The sequence below is a fragment of the Panicum virgatum genome, chromosome 7K, assembly GCF_016808335.1.
Source record: "Panicum virgatum strain AP13 chromosome 7K, P.virgatum_v5, whole genome shotgun sequence".
NCBI lineage: Eukaryota > Viridiplantae > Streptophyta > Magnoliopsida > Poales > Poaceae > Panicum > Panicum virgatum.
In genome coordinates, this window is record NC_053142.1 from 26,062,764 (window position 1) to 26,083,963 (window position 21,200).

A 21,200-nucleotide genomic window follows, 5' to 3' on the forward strand; every position below is an offset into this window, starting at 1 on the left:
ACCATGAAGATGGCGTAGACGAATCCGGCGATGCTCAGCACGAGTGGTGCATTCACCGGAGGTCTCCCAAAGCGGCCGAGGGTCTCATTCATCGAGTTGAACGAGTCCCTCAGGACGCCGATTGCCCAGGTGTCGCCTGGGCCGAAGGGGTGGGGATTGAAGACGTCCTCCACCGCCGCAGGTGCCGGAGCCGGAGCCGAAGCAGGGGGTGGAGCAGGGGCCGGCGCTAGAGGTGACAGAGGACAAAGGTGACGGCAACGAGGGGAGGATGGGGAGGAAGACGGCGACGAGGACGACGAGTCCGCCGCTTGAACGAAGCGGCGGCGACGGCGGGAGTGGCAGGAGGGAGAGCCACCCGACATCGCGACGTGCGGCGGCGGCTGCACGCGTGAGAGCAGTTGTGTGATCTGACACGCGGTTATGGAATTCGAACGGGCGCGCGGTTACGGAGAGGGCAACGGGTGGCGGTTGCGATTCCCGAGAGAAAAAGATTGGTGACGGGCGGTATGTGGAGCCCGTCACCTGTAACCATTTGAAGGTGCCATGGGCAACGGGCGGTGGTTGCGGTTCCCGAGAGAGAAAGATAGGTGATGGGCGGTATGTGGAGCCCGCCACCTGTAATCATTTTAAGGTGACATGAGCTCTTTATCATAAGTGACGGACCACTATGATGTCCGTCACCTGTAAACGTTGGTCATCACCTGTAACCATTTCAAGGTGACGTGAGCTCTTTATCATAAGTGACAGACTACAACGGCGTCCGTCACCTATAAATGTTGCCCGTCACCTGTTGATCTTAACCTAGTGTTTCCCCTCGATCAGCCGCAGCTCGGGCAGCCAGCCGCTGCTCGTTGTGGCGTAGAGGCGGCGGGAGGCGGCGATTTTTGGTGGCGGGAGGCGGCGATTTTTGGCGGCGATGCATTTGGGGGATTTAGGGGTCGTGCAAGGTTACTACTCCAAAATATCCCGCTTGATCTCCCCATTCCCTCCTCCTCGATCATCTCGACCTCGATGTTTAATTAACTGTTAAAAAATCTTGTGTTTTGCGAGTAGATGGAGGATAGAAGTTGGATGAGCCTTTCTAGACATTGTTGTCCGCAGTACTTGAGGGGGTTGATGTCTTTCATACAGATTGCCAGGGCCGACATGGAAGCAAGGTCTGAAACAACAATGTATTGTCCGTGCCTCGATTGCGGAAATGATAAGAAATACTCTGATTTTGAAGTGGTTTATGCACATTTGATCATTCGTGGATTTGTACCAAATTACACTTGTTGGAATAAGCACGGAGAGGAAGGGCCTAAAAAAGGAGGGAATGGGTCACCGATACCCAAGAAGCAGGGTGCAGGGATGATAATCAAGATGGGCAAGGCAACTGTGATCAAGAAGGGTGCTGGGATGACATCAATGAGGATTGCATTCTGGAGTTCAGTGACGACCAGTTTGATGCCTTGGTCGACAATGTTGAGGAGATGATCCATGATGTCAGGGGAGAAGATGAGATGACTGAAGCTGAGCTGTGTAAATATAAGCAATTTGTTGAAGATTCCAAAAAAACTCTTTATCCCCATTGTCAGAAGTACTCGAGGGTAACCGGGGATCTGAAGCTTCTGCAACTAAAGGCTACTCATGGTTGGACAGACAAGAGTTTCAAAGCATTGCTTATTCTCCTGAAGGATATGCTGCCAGAGGGGAACTTGCTACCGGATACTGTGTACGTACCCAAGCAGATTGTGTGTCCCGTGGGATTGAAAATTAAAAAAAATTCATGCATGCTGAAATAATTGTGTCCTGTTTCATGGAGAGAATGAAGATCTGGACAATTGCCCTGAATGTGGAATGTCGAGGTACAACCGTCGAAAGGATGGTGGTGATGATGGAGAGGACAGCATGGATGAGAGGAAGAAGAAAGGGAATCCTAGGAAAGTTGCATGGTACTTTTCTTTGGTTTCCAGACTGTAGTAGATGTTTGCAAATAAGAAGGAGGCGAAGTTGTTGTGTTGGCATGACGAGGGACGTAGTAAAGACGGAATGCTACGTCACCCTGCAGATTGTGCTCAATGGCGACATTTTGATAACACCTATGGCTGGTTCGGTGATGATCCTAGGAATATCAGGTTTGCTCTGAGCACAGATGGAATGAATCCATATGGAAACATGAGTACATCACATAGCACGTGGCCTGTTCTATTGTCTATCATGATTCTCCCCCCATGGCTTTGCAATAAACACAAGTATGTAATGCTATCAACATTGGTCTCTGGACCGAAACAACCCGGTGATAGAATTGATGTGTTCCTCCAGCCCCTCGTCCAAGATCTTCAGCTCCTTTGGGAAGGTGTGGAGGTTAGGGATGCTATCGTCAATAAGCACTTCATTTTGCATGCTATGCTGATGACCACCATCAGTGACAATCCGGCTCATCGTAATTTGTCTGGGCAGAGCAAAAGGAAGGGTCAAGGTTGCTCCCACTGCTTGTCAGAGACATGTTCCTTGAGACTGAAGAACTCGAACAAATTTGCATATATGGGTCACAGACGATGGCTTCCGAAGAATCACCCATACTGAAGCATGGACAAACAGTTTGATGGTACAAGGGAGACAAGAAATCCTCCACCACATCTCTCAGGGAGTAATGTGTACAAGTAGGTTAAGGATGTCAGAACAGTTCTCGGCAAACGGAAACGTGGAGTTGATCATGAAGGTGATGATGATGGTCATGATGAAGGGATCTGGAATAAGAAATCCATTCTATGGGAGTTAGAGTATTGGCACATCTTAGCAGTCCGACATTCAATTGATACCATGCATTTAAAGAAAAACATTTGTGAGAGCCTTGTGGGCACAATCATGAACACAAAGGGTAAAGGAAAGGATCATGAGAATGCCAGAGCTGATCTTGAAGAGATGGGCATTCGTCCTGAGCTTTACGCCGAAGAAGTGGAAAATGGAAAAGACCTTCCTGTAGCCGCCACCACAATGTCCAGAAAGAAGAAGAAAGAATTATGCCAATTCTTACATGGTGTAAAATTTCCCTCAGGATATGGTTCCAACTTTGCCAGGCTAGTCAGCATGAAAGAACTGAAGTTGAATTTCGCCATGATGAAGTCTCATGACTGTCACGTGCTGATGACGTCAGTACTGCCTGTAGCAATTAGGAATGTGTTCCCTGTGAAGGTTCGTGAGATAGTCGTGAGCCTTTGCTTCTTCTTCAATGCCATAGAGCAAAAGATCATTGATGATGAGTTGCTGACAGCTCTAGATAGACGGTTACATGAGACACTTTGTCTGATGGAGGCCTTCTTCCCTCCAACATTTTTTGATATTATGGTTCACCTCACGGTTCACCTTGTACAGGAGATACACTACCTTGGCCCCTCTTACCTCCACCAGATGTTTCCTTATGAGAGATACATGGGTATCCTGAAGTCATTTGTAAATAATCGAAAATATCAGGAGGAAAACATCATCAGCCGATACGGGACCGAGGAGGCTGTTGAGTGGTCGATGAGTTACTTGGATCCAGATAACCCAATTGGAGTGCCTCATTCAAGACACGAATGGAGGTTGGATGGGGTTGGGACTCTGAGCAAGAAGTCTATGAATTTGGAACGGAAAACATACGATCAAGCCCATTTTCTTGTCCTAGAACACATGGAGGTGGTGGAGACACATGTACTCAAGGACAAACAGCTTATCGTGCAGCAAAATCCTGGGAGAGGTGAAGATTGGATTGCCAAAAAGCACATGAAAGAGTTCAACAATTGGTTCAAAGACCATGTGGCAGCAAGCAATGTACCGAATGATGACATTAAGAAACTAGCAGCAGGCCCCATATTCACTGTGATGACATATCAGGCCTATGATATCAATGGATACATATTTTACACAGTCAAGCAGGACAAGAAGAGCATATACCAGAACAGTGGGGTCCGCATTGATGCTTATGATAACAACATGCAAAGGGCCCCATACTATGGTCAAATAGAGGAGATATGGGAGCTCAACTACCTGAAATTCAAGGTTGCCCTATTCAAATGTCGATGGGTTCAAGGGTCACAGGGAGTGACACATGACAAGAATGGGTTTGTCAGCGTTGATCTTTGCAATGTTGGGTACAAAACAGAACCCTTTGTTTTGGCAAAAGATGTACTGCAAGTGTTTTATGCGCCTGATACAGTTAGGACGACGCGGCATATTATCCTTCCTGGCAAGAGAAGGATCGTTGGAGTGCATAATGCGGTGGATGAGGAGGAGTTTAATCAATTTGATGAAATCCCTCCTTTTGCAACTTGTGAGCTCCCCCGCCTAAATGCCAATGACAAGACCCCGTACCTGCAGACTGACCACAACGAAAAAATTCGTGTGTGGTCAAATTCAGTCTGTGGACGTGGGCGTGGACGTGGACGTGGACGTAATGAAACCTAGTGTAACATGGTCAATTTCTGAATTTTGATGTCCCAAATAATTATAGTGTAGTGTACATTACTTGTTGTCTGAATTTTGATGTAATATGACTGAATTTGCTTTCTGGAAGTGTAAGTGCAACTGCAATGTACAACAGTCCGAATTTTCTTTCTGGAAGTATAAGTGCAATTACAATGTAAGTGCAACTGTAATATGACTAAATTTTCTTTCTGGAAGTGTAAGTGCAACTGTAATATGACTGAACTTTCTTTCTGCAAGTGTAAGTGCAACTGTAATATGACTGAATTTTCTTTTTGAATTTTCTTTCTAGAAGTGTAAGTGCAACTGTAATGTACATCACTCTGAATTTGCTTTCTGAACAGGCTTTTGGAAGTGTAAGTGCAACTGCATTACCCGTCACCTATCAGTCATAGGTGACGGACGACATCTGTGTGGCCCATCACCCATGCATCATGAAAGGTGACGGGTCCAAAACATAGCCCGCCACCTAAGTTATAGGTGACGGGCCACACTGGAAACAATCTTCAGGTGCTGCACTGTAAAGCTAATAGAAAGGTGATGGGCTACATTCCTCGCCCGTCACCTGGGTCAAGTTCCAACTGAACTTAAAGCCATCCCCCTTAGCCGTAGCACTTTACGGCTCCCATTTCAAATCTTAGGTCGCGCCCACCTCCTCGCCTTCTCCGGTAGCGCCGCCCTCTTCGCCGTCGCGCAGGCCCACCTCCTCGCCTCCTCTTTTCCTCGCGCCGCCCTCTTCGCCGTCGCGCCTCCTCGTCGCGGCCCCTGACGCCCGCCCGCCCTCGCCGTGGAGCCGACCGTAGGTAAGATCCAGAGTTGGGTATGCCTTGGCCCAGGCAAGAGCCAGAGGCCAGCCGCCGCCAGCAATCAAGATCCAAAGCTGGGCACGCCGTCGCGCAGATGAGATCCAGAGCCCAGCCGCCACCAGCGGGCAAGATCCAGAGCCAGTCACGCCGTCGCGCCCGTCGTCATCTTCAGGCAAAATTGTTCTTGCTGTCATATATTTGCTTAGATTTGCTTGGATTTGCTGTCTATTTTTGATGTCCGAAACATCAGTCTGAATTGCTTGGATTTGCTGTCTATTTTTGCAATTAGAGGCAAATGATGATATGGGAATAGTGAATATCTTATTGCCACCTTTGCCACACAAAATTGAGAGATTGAGAGATTCATACTTGCCATGAACAGGTTAGCCTCAAATAGCATGAAACAGATGCCATGTACACTCACTGGTGTGTGACATCTGTTTCTGCCCTTTGAGGCTGAGCTCTTCATGGATTCTAGAGAGTGAATCAGTCATTGCCACCTCTGCCAAATAAAATTGAGAGATTGAGTTGTTGCCATGAATAGGTCAACCTCGAAAGGCATGAAGCATATGGCATGTACACTTGCTGGAGTACTGTGGCATGTGCTTCTGCCTTTCGAGGCTAAGGTCTTCATGGATTCTTGAGAGTGATATAGGATTCGCAAATGGATAGTTAGTTAATCCAAACATATCTCTCCCACTTCTGATGCTTTTCTATGTTATATTTTTGATAGTTGACATGCAAGTGCTCCTAATCTTTTATGTCTAAGGTCATTTTTTATGTATTATTTGATCATTTTGGTTTAATTTGCTGCGTCTTTCTGCAAATGATGATGTGGTAGATTTGCTGCCTATTTAATTGGACCATCATGGTTTATTTTGCTGCCTATTTTTGCAGGATCAGTGGAACAGCCATGTCGGAAACTGGATCCTCCGATTCAAATGCACAACTTGACCAAGTGCTGAATCTTCAACCCGAAGTGTCTGCACAAACAGGTACATGTAGCACCTCCCAGCGTAGGAAGCCAAGAGCACAAACCAAGTGGCCTAGTGACATCATCAAAGTCGCAGGCTTCGACAGAGAGGGGTTCCCAACAAATGATGATGGAATGAAACACTGGCGACTAATCTGTGGATTAATCGCACGGCAAAGGGTTGGAATCAATGTCCACTTTCAGGATTTGGATAAGCCCGTGCGGCAGGGCTTGTTCGATATCATGAAGCAATACTTGCAGTTTCCTGAGGGCACATCCGAGGAAGAGATGAATCGTGTCAGAGGGGCGACATGCAAGTCAATCGCCAAGCTCCACAGGATCTTCAAGTCCAATCTGGTACGAAATTATGTCAATGAAGGTAAAGAGCCCTTCGAGCTGCACAAGCCCTTGGATCACCAAGACTGGGAGATGTTCGTGGAGACTGCCACCTCGGAGCAGTTCAAAGAGAAGAGTGAGCACTTCAAGAACCTTCGTGCTAGGATCACAGACAACCACCACCTTGGTCCAGAGGGCTATGCTGGGAAAGAGAAGGGGAGGTGGAGCAAAGAGGACAAGGCAATGGAGGAGGTGGGGTCAGAGAACCCTTGGAAACAGTATCCTGGGCAATCAGAGCCATATTTAAGGGCCAGGGCTGGTCCAACACTATCCACCAGGGAAATCACTTGGAGTAGAGACGGTACCAAGAAGATGGCCGACCGGGTGATCGAGCTGAAGTATCATGAGAGCGGTGTAAGAGAACATGACATCCTCTCCACTGCTATTGATATGCTAGAGCACACTGGTCGCGTGCGTGGAGTCTCCAGTTCAAGGGGTTGGAAGGAAGCCTTCGTCAAAGAACATGAAGGCTTGTGGAAGAAAAAGAAACAGTCATCTACTGTGGATCCCGACCACCTGAAACAGGAGATAAAGGATGACATATTTGCTACACACAGAGAAGTGGGGATAGATGTTGATGCAGCATTATTAGCTGTTGCTCGTGGCAAGAGCAGTTGCGCCTCCAAGGAGGTGGAACAGCGAGTACCAGAAGAAGAAGCAGCAGCAGCAGCCTTGCCTAACCCCCCTCCCCCGGTCAGCGCAGCATGCCGAACCCAGGACCCCCCCTCCCCCAGCATTGGTCCTATATATGATGAGCCAGACACAATTGAAAGGCTCAATAATGTTCCAACCCCCTGCAGCATTATAACTGGAAGTTACTCAACTTTGTTGATTGAGCTAGCACAGGAGATTGTGCAACCCGGGGACAAGGAATGCCAAACGGTGACAGTGCAGGATGGGTATGTCGTGGTCAAGATTGATTTTGTCCATGAAAATGCCAAGGATGTCACTCTACCCATCCCGTTGCCAGAAGCCGACATTTTTACTTTGGGGGATGCCCGTACCATGCGGATCCAATGGAAGAAATGTGGTATTCTCATCCCCCCCGTTGGTCGGTCGTCAACTAGTGGTGCCCAAAAGCGGCCACGGACCCCAACACCTGATCTTGAATATGTGAAGAAGGATGCCCCGGCATACGACAACCCTCCCCCCGCACCAAAGAAAAAGAGACCAGCCACCCCAAAGAAAAAGGGAAGGGGTAAGGCAGAACCCAAGGAACCAGCACAGAAAGCAACAGAATCAAAGGGTAAGGCGGCGCCCAAGGAACCAGCTGCAAAGAATGTATGGACTTCTGCTCACTCCAAGTTTGAGATCGGTAAGCCAATGTTGTCAGAGCTGGATCTGGCCACTGCAGGGGTGAATACCAAGGGACTCCACAAGCACTACATGACCCATGCCAATGACGATGATATGTCAATCATGGGTGAATTCAAGGCTGAGGACTTGCATAGTGGGCCTGGTTTTTTCTCCGTTTCTTGGTCTGATCTGTACGACGTCTTCAACCTCGATGCCATGGACATCTCCCTTATCCGTTGCTTGACACTATGAGTATATATAACACAAAAGATTGTTCAATGTCATTCTTAATTACTTTGTAATGCTAAACCCTATGTCAGCTTCCTGAAAACTAATGTATTTGTATGTAGGCAATTGGCCAGAGAATCAAAGAAACGTCAGCTTGGTGTTGCATTCATTGACCCCTAGTATTTCTCTGCCAGCGTGATCAATTCAAATCCGCAGCACGTATAGTCTGCCATCTCAACGGTCTTGAAGTCTTCACCAGGTTGTCTGCTTGCCACGCATCACACAGGCACCCACTATCTCCTAGTCGTCATCTGTCCGAAGTGGGAAATAGTGTGGTACATGGACTCCTTAAGACCACGCGGCGACGATGGCATCACTCTGGAAGAACGAGACTACACCAGCATCAAGGCGGTTATTGATAGGTATATCTCTGAGTTACCACATTTGCAATCTTCTCATTTGGAGCTTGTCACCTATTTAATTTGCAGCTAATGACATCCATAACGCCTAATGCAGTGCTTTCTCCGCCTTTCGGGCTGAGCACTGTCTTCCAAAAACCAGGTTGATGCATGTGATTGATTTTTCAGTATATCTCTGACCTCCTGCATACTAAGTTTTTATGATTTCACTAAATAATATATTTGTCCTAACAATATATATCATCTTGAGCAGTGCATGCAGCATCAACATATATATATATATATATATATATATATATATATATATATATATATATATATATATATATATATATATGTCGTACAAGCACTCATCATTTGACTGTCACTTTTTGCTAGGACGTGCGGGGTCATCCGGACAAGCAATTGGACGACAAGCAGCTTGGCTATTAGAGAAAAGCTTGCCTCCTTCTTGCTTGTAGATGTCATAAGCGACAAAGGTGACTTCCACTGTCGCAGCTGAACTGATTTCATGTGATTATTGTATATGTGTACTGTTAATTTGTAGTGCAGATATACAATATATAGTTTGTCACGTACAGTTGGTGGTTGTTTCTTATGTAAGCTTTGTGAGATATCAATTGAGTTCTATTCTGTGTGTTTGCTGATTCAACACGAAGGCTGCCAAATCCTAGCTGTGCTCTAGGATGCAGCCAGGAAACAAATTTCAGCTTGCCGGGGTCAGGTTCTAAGGTGACGGGCAACAACCAAACCCGTCCCTTCTGTATACTCACCATGTGATGGCGCAGTAAAGCACAACCCGTCACTTATCTAGAATCGTAGGTGACGGGCGTCATGAGCTAACCGTCACATGTGTTGGACAAAGGTGACGGTCGTAGACCCCATACGGGGGGCCTGGTCACTGAGAAAGATGATGCTGCTAAACTGAAGCCCGTCACCTTCTACATACTAATAAGTGACGGGTTTTGTTAAAGGCATGTCACCTGGAGTAGACAAAGGTGACGGTCGAAGACCTCACACGGGGGCCTGGTCACCAAGAAAGGCGACGGTTGTCTACTGATATCTGTCACCTTTCTGTCACATAGGTGACAGGCAAATGCCCATCACCCTTCTGTTCTAAACAGTGACGATGTAGGAGTGACGGGTGCGATGCCCGTCACCATAGGGAGATGACGCCCGTCACTATAGGCCTTTTTCTACATAGTGCACCCGTCCCTACGTATGTATTTCTAGGGGCGGGTGGTGCCCCGGACCGCCCCTATGAATATATTTGTAGGAGTGGGTAAGACCACAACCCACCCCTACAAATCATTTTCCAATTTGCTCTGAAAATTTGTTTTATGCAAAATAAATAATAAAAAAAATCAAAAAAATGTGAAAACTTTACCATATGTATATTGTGATATGTATAACATATGAAAAATATCAGAATCATATTTCAGTGGATATAATGAATAAAAGTGTTCAAACAGCAATGTAATCTTATGTCACACTACTTATCTCATACCACTGAAGACTAACTTTGTATTTTGCACACTCTTAAACAATAAAAGTGTTAACTTATGTATTTCATATTTTTCTCTAGTTCTATAGGTCAATATATTTCTATGGTTAAAAATACATGTTTTTTCGATGTGCTTTACTATTTTTCTCGATTAAAATGAATTTTTTACATAATTTGAAAAATAATTTGCAGGGGCGGTAAGGCCCCCACCTGCCCCTACAAATCATTTTTCAAATTCTGTAGAAAATTTATTTAAATCGAGAAAAATAGTAATGCACATAAAAAAATAGTGAAATTTTGTCCATAATCATATTATGAAATGTAGAACATAAGAAAAATATCTATTTTTGAAGGTCAAAATTAAATGTGCAAAATAATTTTTGAGCAAAAATGTGGGGCCACGGCATGACACTACAGACATATTTGAGGATGTAAAGTCAATAAAACTATTGGTGATGTAATATTGGCATAAAACAAATAACAAGGACAACATAAATAAATTTTATGCTGACCAAGCTGCAAATTGCTAATACTTTGGTAATCTTGACCTATTCTCCTGTTTGGCCTGGGACAAGCAAACTGCGACATCAAAAAGTACATAAAATGCCCACAAACCTGGGTCAAAGTTTACTTCCGTGAAATGAAGATTTGGAATAAAAAATTCGAAACCTTTTTTCATAAACATGAGCACAAAGCACAAATGATAAACAAAAATGAAGAGTAGCATAACCTAGCAAGCTAAGTAACCAGCTGGCGCATGCAGGGGCCCTTAGTGTTTTGACCGTGTTTCTTTCGGCGAAATCCTCCTTCAGCTATGTTTTTGGATGGTGGCAAAATCATGCCGATCGACACCAACTATTTAGTCTAATTCATACACGAAGTGGGTTCGCAGTGACATGGATGCAACCAAGGAGAAAATAAATTGTTGGCGAGCAAGACTCGCCGATGAGTGGAACGCGAGCTGGTGGAGGTGGACGCCGAGTGCGACGAGCACGACGATGATCACCGGAGGCGATGAACAAGAACACACGCGAACACAGGTGGACACGCAGAGTTTTGTGCTGCTCAAACTGCCTCTGCTTTTTGGTTTTCTTTCTTCCTTTTATTGGAACAGAAACGAGATCATGCCGGTGACCACGGAAGCCACCGGGCGACGCGCGTGCCACGTTCTGCTACTGCGCGATGTGTGCCATCCCACACATCCGATCATGTCGCGCGCAGCGGATGCGCCACAGCGTGGACTCAGCATGCCTCTGGCTTGGCTAACTACCAAAGCAAATAACAAACTAACTAATCTAGCTAACCAACGGCACACAATGGCATTATTCAGCCTGATAGCAAATAGCAAATAACAAACTAACTAATCTAGCTAACCAACGGCACACAACGGCACCAAATAGCAAATAACAAACTAACTAATCTCCCCCCTAATTCTGTTGTGCCGGGCTTATTTGAAGGACACCACTGCGAGTGCGAAGCTCTTGGAGACGATCTCGCCCGAGCGGTTTGGTGAGCATGTCCGCCAGTTGATCACCCGTGTTGATGTAGTCTACTGTGACTTTACCGTCGCTGATGCAGTCTCTAAGGAAGTGGAAATGGATGTCGATATGCTTGCTCCAGTCATGCAGAACCGGGTTCTTGGCGAGCGCGATGGCGGACTTGTTGTCGATGTAGAGTAAGGGCGCTGTGACTTGCTTGTTCAGCAAGTCGGCGAGCAAACGCGAGAGCCACACGCCCTGGCATGCCGTTGAGTCCGTGGCAATGTACTCCGCCTCACAGGATGAGAGTGCTACGACCCGCTACTTCTGGGATTGCCGGCTGACTTGACTTGTGCCGAGGAAGAAGATCGCCCCGGATGTACTCTTCCTGTCGTCGGCGTCACCAGCCATGTCGGAGTCGTTGTAACCCGTTAGATGGAGCTTGCCTTCTCCACGCTCGAAGATGCACCCGTACCAGCGCGTGCCAGCGATGTAGCGCAGTAGGCGTGCTTCACCGCACTCCAGTGCTGAGTGGTGGGTGCTTCCATGAAGATGCTCACATACCCAACTGCGAACGCGATGTCTGGCCAGGTGTGCACCAAGTAGCGCAGGCTGCCAACGATGCTTCTGTTGAGCGTGGCGTCGACCGGCGGGTTGGTGCAGTTCTTGCTGAGCTTGGGCCGCGGTTCCATGGGGGTGCTGCAGGGGTTGCAGCCCATCATGCCGACCTTCTCGAGGACCTTGTCGGCGTAGGCGCGTTGGGTGATGGAGATGCCCTTGCCAGTTTGCGCGACCTCGATCCCCAGATAGTAGCTGAGGGGACTGAGATCACTCATCTTGAAGAGGCGTTTCAGCTCGGCCTTGAACTTCAACACCTCATCTTGCTGGACGCCCACGATCATTATATCATCGACATAGACGCCGACGAGAAGTAATTGATCACCGCTGCCGCATGCGTACACAGCGCGTTACTCCGGGCTCGCGGAAGCCGATCGACATCAGCGTACTGTCGAGTTTGGCGTTCCATGCTCTGGGCGTTTGGCGGAGCCCGTACAGCGCCTCCTGAAGCTGGCACACCTTGTGCTCCGCGCCAATTTGCTCGAAGCCGGGAGGTTGGGCGACGTAGACCTCCTCGTCAAGCACTCCATTGAGGAATGCAGACTTCACGTCCATATGATGGACGGGCCAGCCATGGTGAGCCGCCACCGTGAGCAGGAGCTGTACCGACCCGAGCCTGGCCACTGGCGCGAATACCTCGTCGAAGTCCACACCCTCGCGCTGCACGTACCCCTTGGCGACTAGCCTGGCTTTGTGCTTGACGATGGCGCCCTGTGCATCCGCTTCAACTTGAACACCCATTTTAACCCGATGGGTTTCTTACCGCAGAGAAGGTCAGTGATCGACCAGGTGTCATTGTCGTCGATGGAGCTCAGCTCATCGAGCATGGCGCGGCGCCTCTCCGAGTGGTTTGCTGCCTCGAACACCGACCCTGGCACATCTTCCACTAACAGGTGGAGTTCCTCGATGTCAGGGAGAGCCGGTCCAGCATCCAGGATGTTTTGCACGCGGCAAAAATGGAGTGGCCTGGCGTCGTCGTCGTCGACGTCCACGGTCGCCATTGCCCCCGATGTCGGGGACGCAAACTAGACGGTGGCAGCAGGTGCGGCCGGCTCGCCGCCCGCTGGTTCAGGTCCTCCGTTTGTGCCTGGCGCGGACTCGGGCGTGCTCGGGTTCGGCATCGGCGAGGGATGCTGTGGCGTAGTCGACCCCGCCGGTGCATCCTCCGGTGTGAGCTCCGCCCAGGAGTCCTCGATGATGAACATGTCATTCCCGCCGCCGAGCTGGTGACTATAATCTACCGAGTCCCAGTCCCATGCTGATTCCTCTTTGAAGACAACATCCCTGGTCACGTGCACGCGGTTAGACACAAGATCGAACAGGCGGTACGCCTTGGGCCGGGCTCATAGCCGATGAACACCGTCTTCTTGCTGCGGTCGGCCAGCTTGCCGGTGTGTGGCTTGGTGAGCTTCATGTGCGCCACACACCCGAAGACGCGCAGGAAGTGCACGTACGGCTTCGTCCCGTACCAGGCCTCATAAGGAGTGCGCCCGGTTAGGCTCTTCATCGGCGCGCGATTAGGAAGGAAGACAGCGTGATCACCGCCTCCCCCCACAACCACGCCGGGAAGTTCTTCGCTTTCATCATGCTCCGAGCCATCCCGAGCACGGTTTGGTTCCTGCACTCGATGGTCTGCTTTGCTGCGGACTGTACGGCGCCATGAGGTGATGCTTGATGCCGGCATTGTTGCAGTACTCGAGGAAGCTTGTCGACGTGAACTCGCCGCCACGGTCGGTGCAGAGAGCGCGCAGCTGGCGCCCGAACTCCTTCTCTACTCCAGCTTGTTGGGGCTTGAAGGCTGCCTTGGCGTCGGACCTGTTCTACAGCAGGTCCGCCCACATGTACCTCGACATGTCGTCGACGATCAGCAGGATATAGCCCTTTCCGCCGGGTGTTGGAGGTGAGACCGGCCCACACAGGTCTCTGTGCAGGAGCTCGAGCGGCTCGATGGCGCGATACTGCGTGGTATCCTGGAACGGTGCACGCCGCTGCTTGGCGACGAGGCAGGCGTTGCAGAGATGATCCTAGTGCTTGATCGGCGATAGCCCGTGCACCATCTCTCCGGATGACAGACAGTGCAGCGACTGGAAGCTGATGTGCCCGTAGTGGGCGTGCTAGCGGCCTAGCGCCATGTGCCGTCCTCATAGCTCATGGCCATGCACACGGGCTTGGCCGGGGTCAGTGGGAGTATATAGAGCTTGTTTTGGGTGCGCGGTACCTTGCCGAGGAGTTCACGCTGACGATCCCAGATGCTCAGGATGTTGCTGCGGAGGCGGGGAATGTGGTAGACGTCCACCATCGCATGGTGGCCGCCCTCCCACCGGGTGCCACGCCCGGCGATCTCGACCACCGAGCCATCGCCTAAGTGGACAGTGCCGATGATGCCGATGTCGAGCTCGGCGAAGACGGAGGCATCTCCCGTCATGTGGTCAGACGCGCCCGTGTCGAGGTACCAGGTGGTGTCGCTGAGCGCCGCGTCGGTGTCGAGCACCGGCAACACCTTTTTTTGTGGAGGAAGACTTGGTGCCCACTGTGGACACTCTCAGTCACTGCCCCGGCGATGGCCATGAATAGCGACGATTCCTCCACCTCGGCCTTCGCAACGTGGGCTTGCTCCCTCTTCTTCTTTTGGCACTCGTGCTCCCAGTGCCCCTAGTTGCCACAGTAGTGGCACCTGCCCTTCTTCTCGGCTTGGTCATTGTCGGAAGCTTCCTTGGTACCCTTGGCACCTTTGCCTTAATCCTGTCCGCGTGGGCGTCGCGGACGCGAGTTCAAGGGCTTCTTCTCCAGGAGCTGCCGCTGCTGATTTGAAGACGCAACTGCATCCGGGCAAGCCATTCCTCCTCAGTGAGGAGGAGCTTCCCGCCGTTGCTTGCCGACGGGGCTTGCAGTGGCTGATCTTCCTCCGCCACGGCCAGCCTCCCTGAGACCTCCTCCACGGACATCATGGAGATGTCGAGCAGGGTTTCAATGGAAAGGACGAGCTGTTTGAACCTGGGTTTGGCGCAGCGAAGGTACTTCTCGACGACTTTGTGCGGGGGCTCCGGGTCACCGAGAACCTCCAGTCGGCTGACGATCGCGGTGAGGCGCAGGGCGAAGTCCTCCACTGATTCCCCGTCACAGAAGTCGAGCCGGACCGTCTGCGCCGTCGACTTGCGGACCTGATTGTCACCGATGCGCGCCGTCCTGACGCTGTCCCACGCCTCCCGGGTGGTCTCCTTGCCCAGGAGCACGGAAACCATCTCCGCTGGGATAGCGCTGGTCAGGGCGTCCATCGCCATCATGTCCTCGATGGCGGTCTAGAGGCGGCGAGCCTTCATCTTGATCTTCATCAGCTGGGACCAATTGGCGTAGTTCGTCTTGGTCAGCACGGGCCACGATCCTCCACCTCACGGACGATCCGCTCAGTGCGCTCGATGATGCGCTCCCCTCGCGGTACCGTGGACGCCTTGGCGGAGGCGACGGTGAGGGGCGACGGTGAGTGTCATGGCGGTGAGCGGCGCGGCAGCGAACAACGTGACGGTAAGCGTGATGGGTGAGGCGTCGCCGGCTTAGGGCCTATCGGAGTTCCGTCGGGGATCTTCGAGGCCATGCCGATGGACCTACAGCTTTGATACCAATTGTTGGCGAGCGAGACTCGCTGATGAGCGGAACGCGAGTTGGTGGACGTGGACGCCGAGTGCGACGAGCACGACGATGATCACCGGAGGCGATGAACAAAAACACACGCGAACACAGGTGGACACACAGAGTTTTGCGCTGCTCAAACTGCCGCAGCTTTTCGGTTTTCTTTCTTCCTTTTATTGGAACAGAAACGAGATCATGCCGGTGACCACGGGAGCTACTGGGCGATGCGGGCGCCACGATCTGCTACTGAGCGATGTGTGCCATCCCACACATCCGATCATACCGCGCGCGGCGGATGCGCCAAGGCGTCGACTCAGCACGCCTTTGGCTTGGCTAACTACCAAAGCAAATAACAAACTAACTAATCTAGCTAACCAACGGCACAATGGGATTATTCAGCTAACATAATTCAGTGTTATTAGCTGGTATTTATACCCTTGAGAGTTGAGATTTGAAAATCAGTCGGGTTGCTGTGATAAGCCTGACGACATGGAAAATATTTTCTGACATTTCAATTCATTTTCATCAAATGGTCTTCAACATTCAGTGTGCCATTTATATAACAAAAATAGTTAAATATATTGATCAGCAAGCAATAAAATGAAATTTGGCCCTACTCACACAACGGATACACAAAAAAGAACTATTTTCCTAAAATGAAATTCAGTATCTGCATCTCGTATGACTCGAAATCTCATTGTAAATTTGGCATGTTGCGTGTCTGGAGTGGACTATGTGCTGTGTGAATGTACGATAAACCTAGGCAGAAACAAGGAGCTTTTAAAGGCTGACAGCACCCCAACCTTATCCTGCATATCAACGTCGTGAAGGGTTTTACAAATTCAGGTCCCCAACTGCTCGCCTGTTAAATTATGTTAAAACCCCGGTCAAACTCTTGGTGCCCAAGCATTCACACGGCTATACAATCAGAAACGCGTACGGCCCAACTGCAGACGCATACGCTCTTGAGCTCTTTACTCCACAAGCCACCATTGGAAGAGGACGCGACACATTCAGTTCAGATCACGGTCATGGCATCCGGTGGGAGGGCGGCCACCATGCGCGCTGTCCAGTACAGCGGCTATGGTGGTGGAAGTGCGGCGCTCAAGGTCACACGCTCATGAGTTATTATTTGCTTCAATTTCAACTTTAAATCTATTTGGTTTTGGATGATTCTTTTGGTTTGATTTTTGGGCAAACACGTCGGCAGTTGCCAAATAATTCATGAATTCTGAATCGACCCAAGCATATTCATTGTGGTTTCATTATTTCGATTTTCCAGCCAAACCTGTTAGCTTTGCAACTTTATAATTGATCGGTATTAATTGTGAAAAAAAGAAGATATAGTATATATGCACGTCGATCAGTATTGTATTATATGGTTGCTTATTAGAAATGAACACCTTGATATGCAAGGGGTATTGGGGGTTAATAATTAGGCATGTGAAGGTAAAGGAGTTGACCTCACATGATTAGGTATTTAGGTGCAATGTAGGGCCTATTGTTCAAAATTTTTTTAAAAAAAATCTGCAGGTGCCAATGCGTCATACTATATATTGGTACTACTGTAGCTTGGGATGTTCCTTTACTATTTTGCAAACCTGAGCAAGGTGACTTTTGCAACTCCACCCGGTCAAATTTGAATATATCATTAGTTTTCCTACAGCAAAAATAGCTAGAAGTACTTGTGTTGAAGTTCACTTCTTTTACTTCAGTACGTGCAAGTTCCTATTCCTTCACTGAAGAAAGATGAAGTACTTGTCAAAGTTAAAGCAGCAAGCATAAACCAAGGTGATATGTGGATTCAGAAAGGGTTCTTCCGCCCGTTTCTCCCCAAATTTCCGTTTATTCCAGGTATTTTGGTTCCTTCATTCATATCTGAGCACGTACTAGTTCATTTGACCTCTTGCAACGCACGTGCTATCCATGTAGTTCGTCTCAAGGGAATTGACCATATATAATTTGCTACAAATCTTGCAAATAACTGGAAACAGGAACTGACGTCGCTGGGGAGATTGTCGAGGTTGGTTCTGCAGTGCGTGAGTTCAAGCCTGGCGACAATGTTGTGTCCAAACTTAACTTCTGGGCAAGTGCCATCAGCGTTCAGATCATTACAATACAAACCATCTCCTTTCACCTAAACTTCATAGAAAACTACTCCTTCTGTTCCAAATTATAAGACATCCCAAGAATCTTGGAGAGTCAAAATAATATAAAGTTTGACCAAAATTATAGAGAGAAATATAAAGATTTATGATATTAAATTGATGTACTATGAAAATATAACTAATAAAAAATCTAATGGTACTTAGTTTATATAATAAATGTCATTATTTTATTATATAAATTTGATCAAATATAAAAAACTTTGACTCTCCAAGATTATTGTAATGTCTTGTAATTTGGAACGGCGGTAGTATCATCATTAAAATTATGACTTTGGAGTGCTGACAGACAATAATAATTCCTAATAATGGCAGAAAGCCGGCGGCCTTGCTGAATACGTAGCAGTGTCCGAGGGAAATACGGTGGCTTGCCCCGCCGGAGTATCTGCCGCTGACGCTGCAGGCTTGCCCATGGCTGGCCTCACTGCTCTCCAAGGCGTCAAGACCATCGGCACCAAGTTCGACGGCAGAGACACCGGCGCCGACATCCTGATAACCGCGGCCTCCAGCGGCGTCGGCACGTTCGCCGTCCAGCTCGCCAAGCTCGGGAACCACCACGTCACGGCCACCTCCGGCGCTCGCAACCTGGAGCTCGTTAGAAGCCTCGGCGCCGACGAGGTCCTCGACTACAAGACCCCGGAAGGAGCGGCGCTGACGAACTCGTCGGGCAAGAAGTATGACTACGTCATCAACATCGCCAAGGACAACAGGTGGCCCGTGTTGAAGACGACCCTGAGTAGCCATGGCAGGGTCGTCGATATTGCTCCCAACCTGGGCAACATCGTCGCGTCCTTTACGACGCTGTTCGCCAGGAGGAAGCTGTCGTTGCTGAATCAGTCCCTGGGGAAGGAGGACCTGAGGTTCTTGCTGGAGCTAATGGAGGAAGGCAAGCTCAGGACAGTGGTCGATTCGCGTCATCCATTCGAGAAGGCGGCGGAGGCTTGGGAGAAGGTCTTTAGCTGCCACGCGATTGGAAAGGTCATCGTCGATATGTGAATCTTCTTTGTGTTGCTTCAGGGACTGTGCAGTTGCCTTTGTTAAGTACATTGTTGTGAGTACTTGCTACAGTAAGCATGATTATGTGTCGAGCGGTGTGTGTATGTCCAGTTATGAACCTAGTGTTTCTGTTCTTTCATCAAATGCTAATCTTCGTGAAAATTTACAAAACATTTGGGGGATTGAATTGCATGGTAATAAATTTGATGGTACCGGTAGTATGGCAAGTTCGAGAACAACATAACTGCCACGCCCGGCTCGTGCGACCTGAACTTTGTCAGCAGCCTCGCTCGGTGCGTGTAATTGGAGATAGAAGATACTAGAAGCGTTGCGGTATAAAGAAAGTGCGTGCGGAAACTATAAATTGTTAATACTCTAGTTATCTTATTGGCATATATATTTTCCTAGTCCTAGGATAAGCAAGTGCAAGCACTACTACGAAGACAATAATTTGTAAGAACGTCTTGATTTTTTTCCAGAGGCGGGTCAAAATGTAACCCGTTGGAATAGAGCAGGGTTACTGTAGCAATCGACCCGCCGCAGGAAAATAATTTGTAGGGACGGATTACCCCCTCACCCGCCTCTGAAAATGGCGCCCATTTTTAGGAGCGGGTGAGGGGTGACCTGTCCCTATAAATGGTGTTTTCAGGGGCGAACGGGTCACCCTCCCACCCGCCCCTAAAAACACCTGTGACAAAAGTACCAAACACCATTCTTCCTCCTCCCGACAAGCCATTGTTTGCTCGGAGGAGGTGCTCGCCAAAATTAAAAAAAAGTGAAAAGGTGAGGGAAGGTTTTAAACTTGATTTCCTTCAAGTTGGAGGTTGTAGGAGGTATGTTGACGCTAAAGTTATGTCTATGATTTTTGGATAGTTTTAAGGTTGAAATGGAGCTCTTTTTGCTTCTAGCTAGATCTAGATCCCCATAGTGTAGATTTGCCATTTGAGGCTCAATTTGCCTCAAAGTTGTGCAATTTAGTAGGGAAAAATGATTATGAAATTATTTGAGGTCATTTTATAAGTTTTAGCCTCGTTCCCAAGTAAATAATTTTCCAGATCCATGGAAGAGAGAGAGAGAGGAAGGATTTAGTTTTTTCTATATCGCACAAATTGCATGAGTTTGTGCCACTTAAGTCCATTAACATGGACCTATGTTTCCAATGTTAATGGACCTATAAATGACATAAATTACAAGTCGGTGGACCTCTGTTTTTGCATTTTACTCAATTTTCATATGTACGTCGTGCTAATTTCTCCATAAAAGTGTGTGTGTGTGTGTGTATATATATTAAATTCCCATTTGTTCTTTTTTTAAAAAAAAGTAAAGGCATACAAGTTCTATACATTACCAAAGCAGGAGCTTATCCCGCTGACAGAACAGACGAAATAATTATGCACACACTGTTCTCGTGCCAAAAGCAACCTTTCGGTTTCGTATACTGTGAGTACTATATGTGCGAGCATATATGAGGGCGCAAGGGAGATATACTACTGATCCCGAACATGTAAGGATCTATTCTTTATCAGGGATAGATGCATATGTGTATATTATGTTTTATTGTAACTATCATTTGTTTTATTTTTCTGTAGATTCAATAATTGCAAAATCACCCGAAAAGCCACCAGGACCAGCTCCATGGGAAGCAACTTTTTTAATGTAGTTGATGATTTGTGCCGTTTCATTCTGCATGAAGTGGTCAATGAGAGGGACAAAAAAAATTTAACGACGCACAAGAATTAGCTATGGACCCTAAATACATTCTCATTCGTAACTGGAATAATAGGGGTGCCAATGGGTGACCCCTAGTGGCACCTCCAACCCTTTTTAGTTCAAAATTTTGTACTACTTCAACAAAATGGGATTCTATTTTGAAAAACTAGTACAATATTTTCAACTAAAGATGGTTGGAGGTGCACCTAAGGGTTATCCATTTGCTCTCCTATGGAATAATTAAGAGAACCATGCCACCTTTAGTAGCATTCTTAGGGAATAGAGGAGAAATATGTATTCAATGTGCAGTTTAACAATATACTCTATAATGCTATTTCATATTCATATAATTCAGTTTGTATGCTTAAGTATATATATTTATCAGACATAAGGTTCCGATCGTGAACTAGTTTGATAGATCAAAATAGGTAGGAATTCAAAATTTTAAATTAGTGTAAAATAAAATAAAAAATTTAAATTTAAATTCGTGATTTTTTGCCGAGTGGGAACCCATTTCCAGGAGTGGGTCACCTTCTCA

The 21,200-nt window shown here is 48.0% G+C and overlaps 1 protein-coding gene across 1 annotated transcript; it reads left to right on the plus strand.

Annotated features, from left to right (window-relative positions):
• The first annotated feature begins 16,822 nt into the window (after positions 1-16,822).
• On the plus strand, positions 16,823-18,952 carry LOC120642972 (quinone-oxidoreductase QR1, chloroplastic-like). The gene is made up of 4 exons (XM_039919523.1): positions 16,823-16,900; positions 17,507-17,645; positions 17,786-17,877; positions 18,272-18,952. Exons 1-4 carry the CDS (start codon positions 16,823-16,825, stop codon positions 18,950-18,952), a joined length of 990 nt encoding a protein of 329 aa, XP_039775457.1.
• Positions 18,953-21,200: the final 2,248 nt, after the last annotated feature.

Coding starts and splice junctions, on each gene's coding strand:
- LOC120642972 (XM_039919523.1), top strand. CDS start 16,823: ATGGCATCCGGTGGGAGGGCGGCCACCATGCGCGCTGTCCAGTACAGC. Junction 16,901..17,506: donor GTGGAAGTGCGGCGCTCAAG/GTCACACGCTCA, acceptor CTTTTACTTCAG/TACGTGCAAGTTCCTATTCC. Junction 17,878..18,271: donor TGTCCAAACTTAACTTCTGG/GCAAGTGCCATC, acceptor TAATAATGGCAG/AAAGCCGGCGGCCTTGCTGA.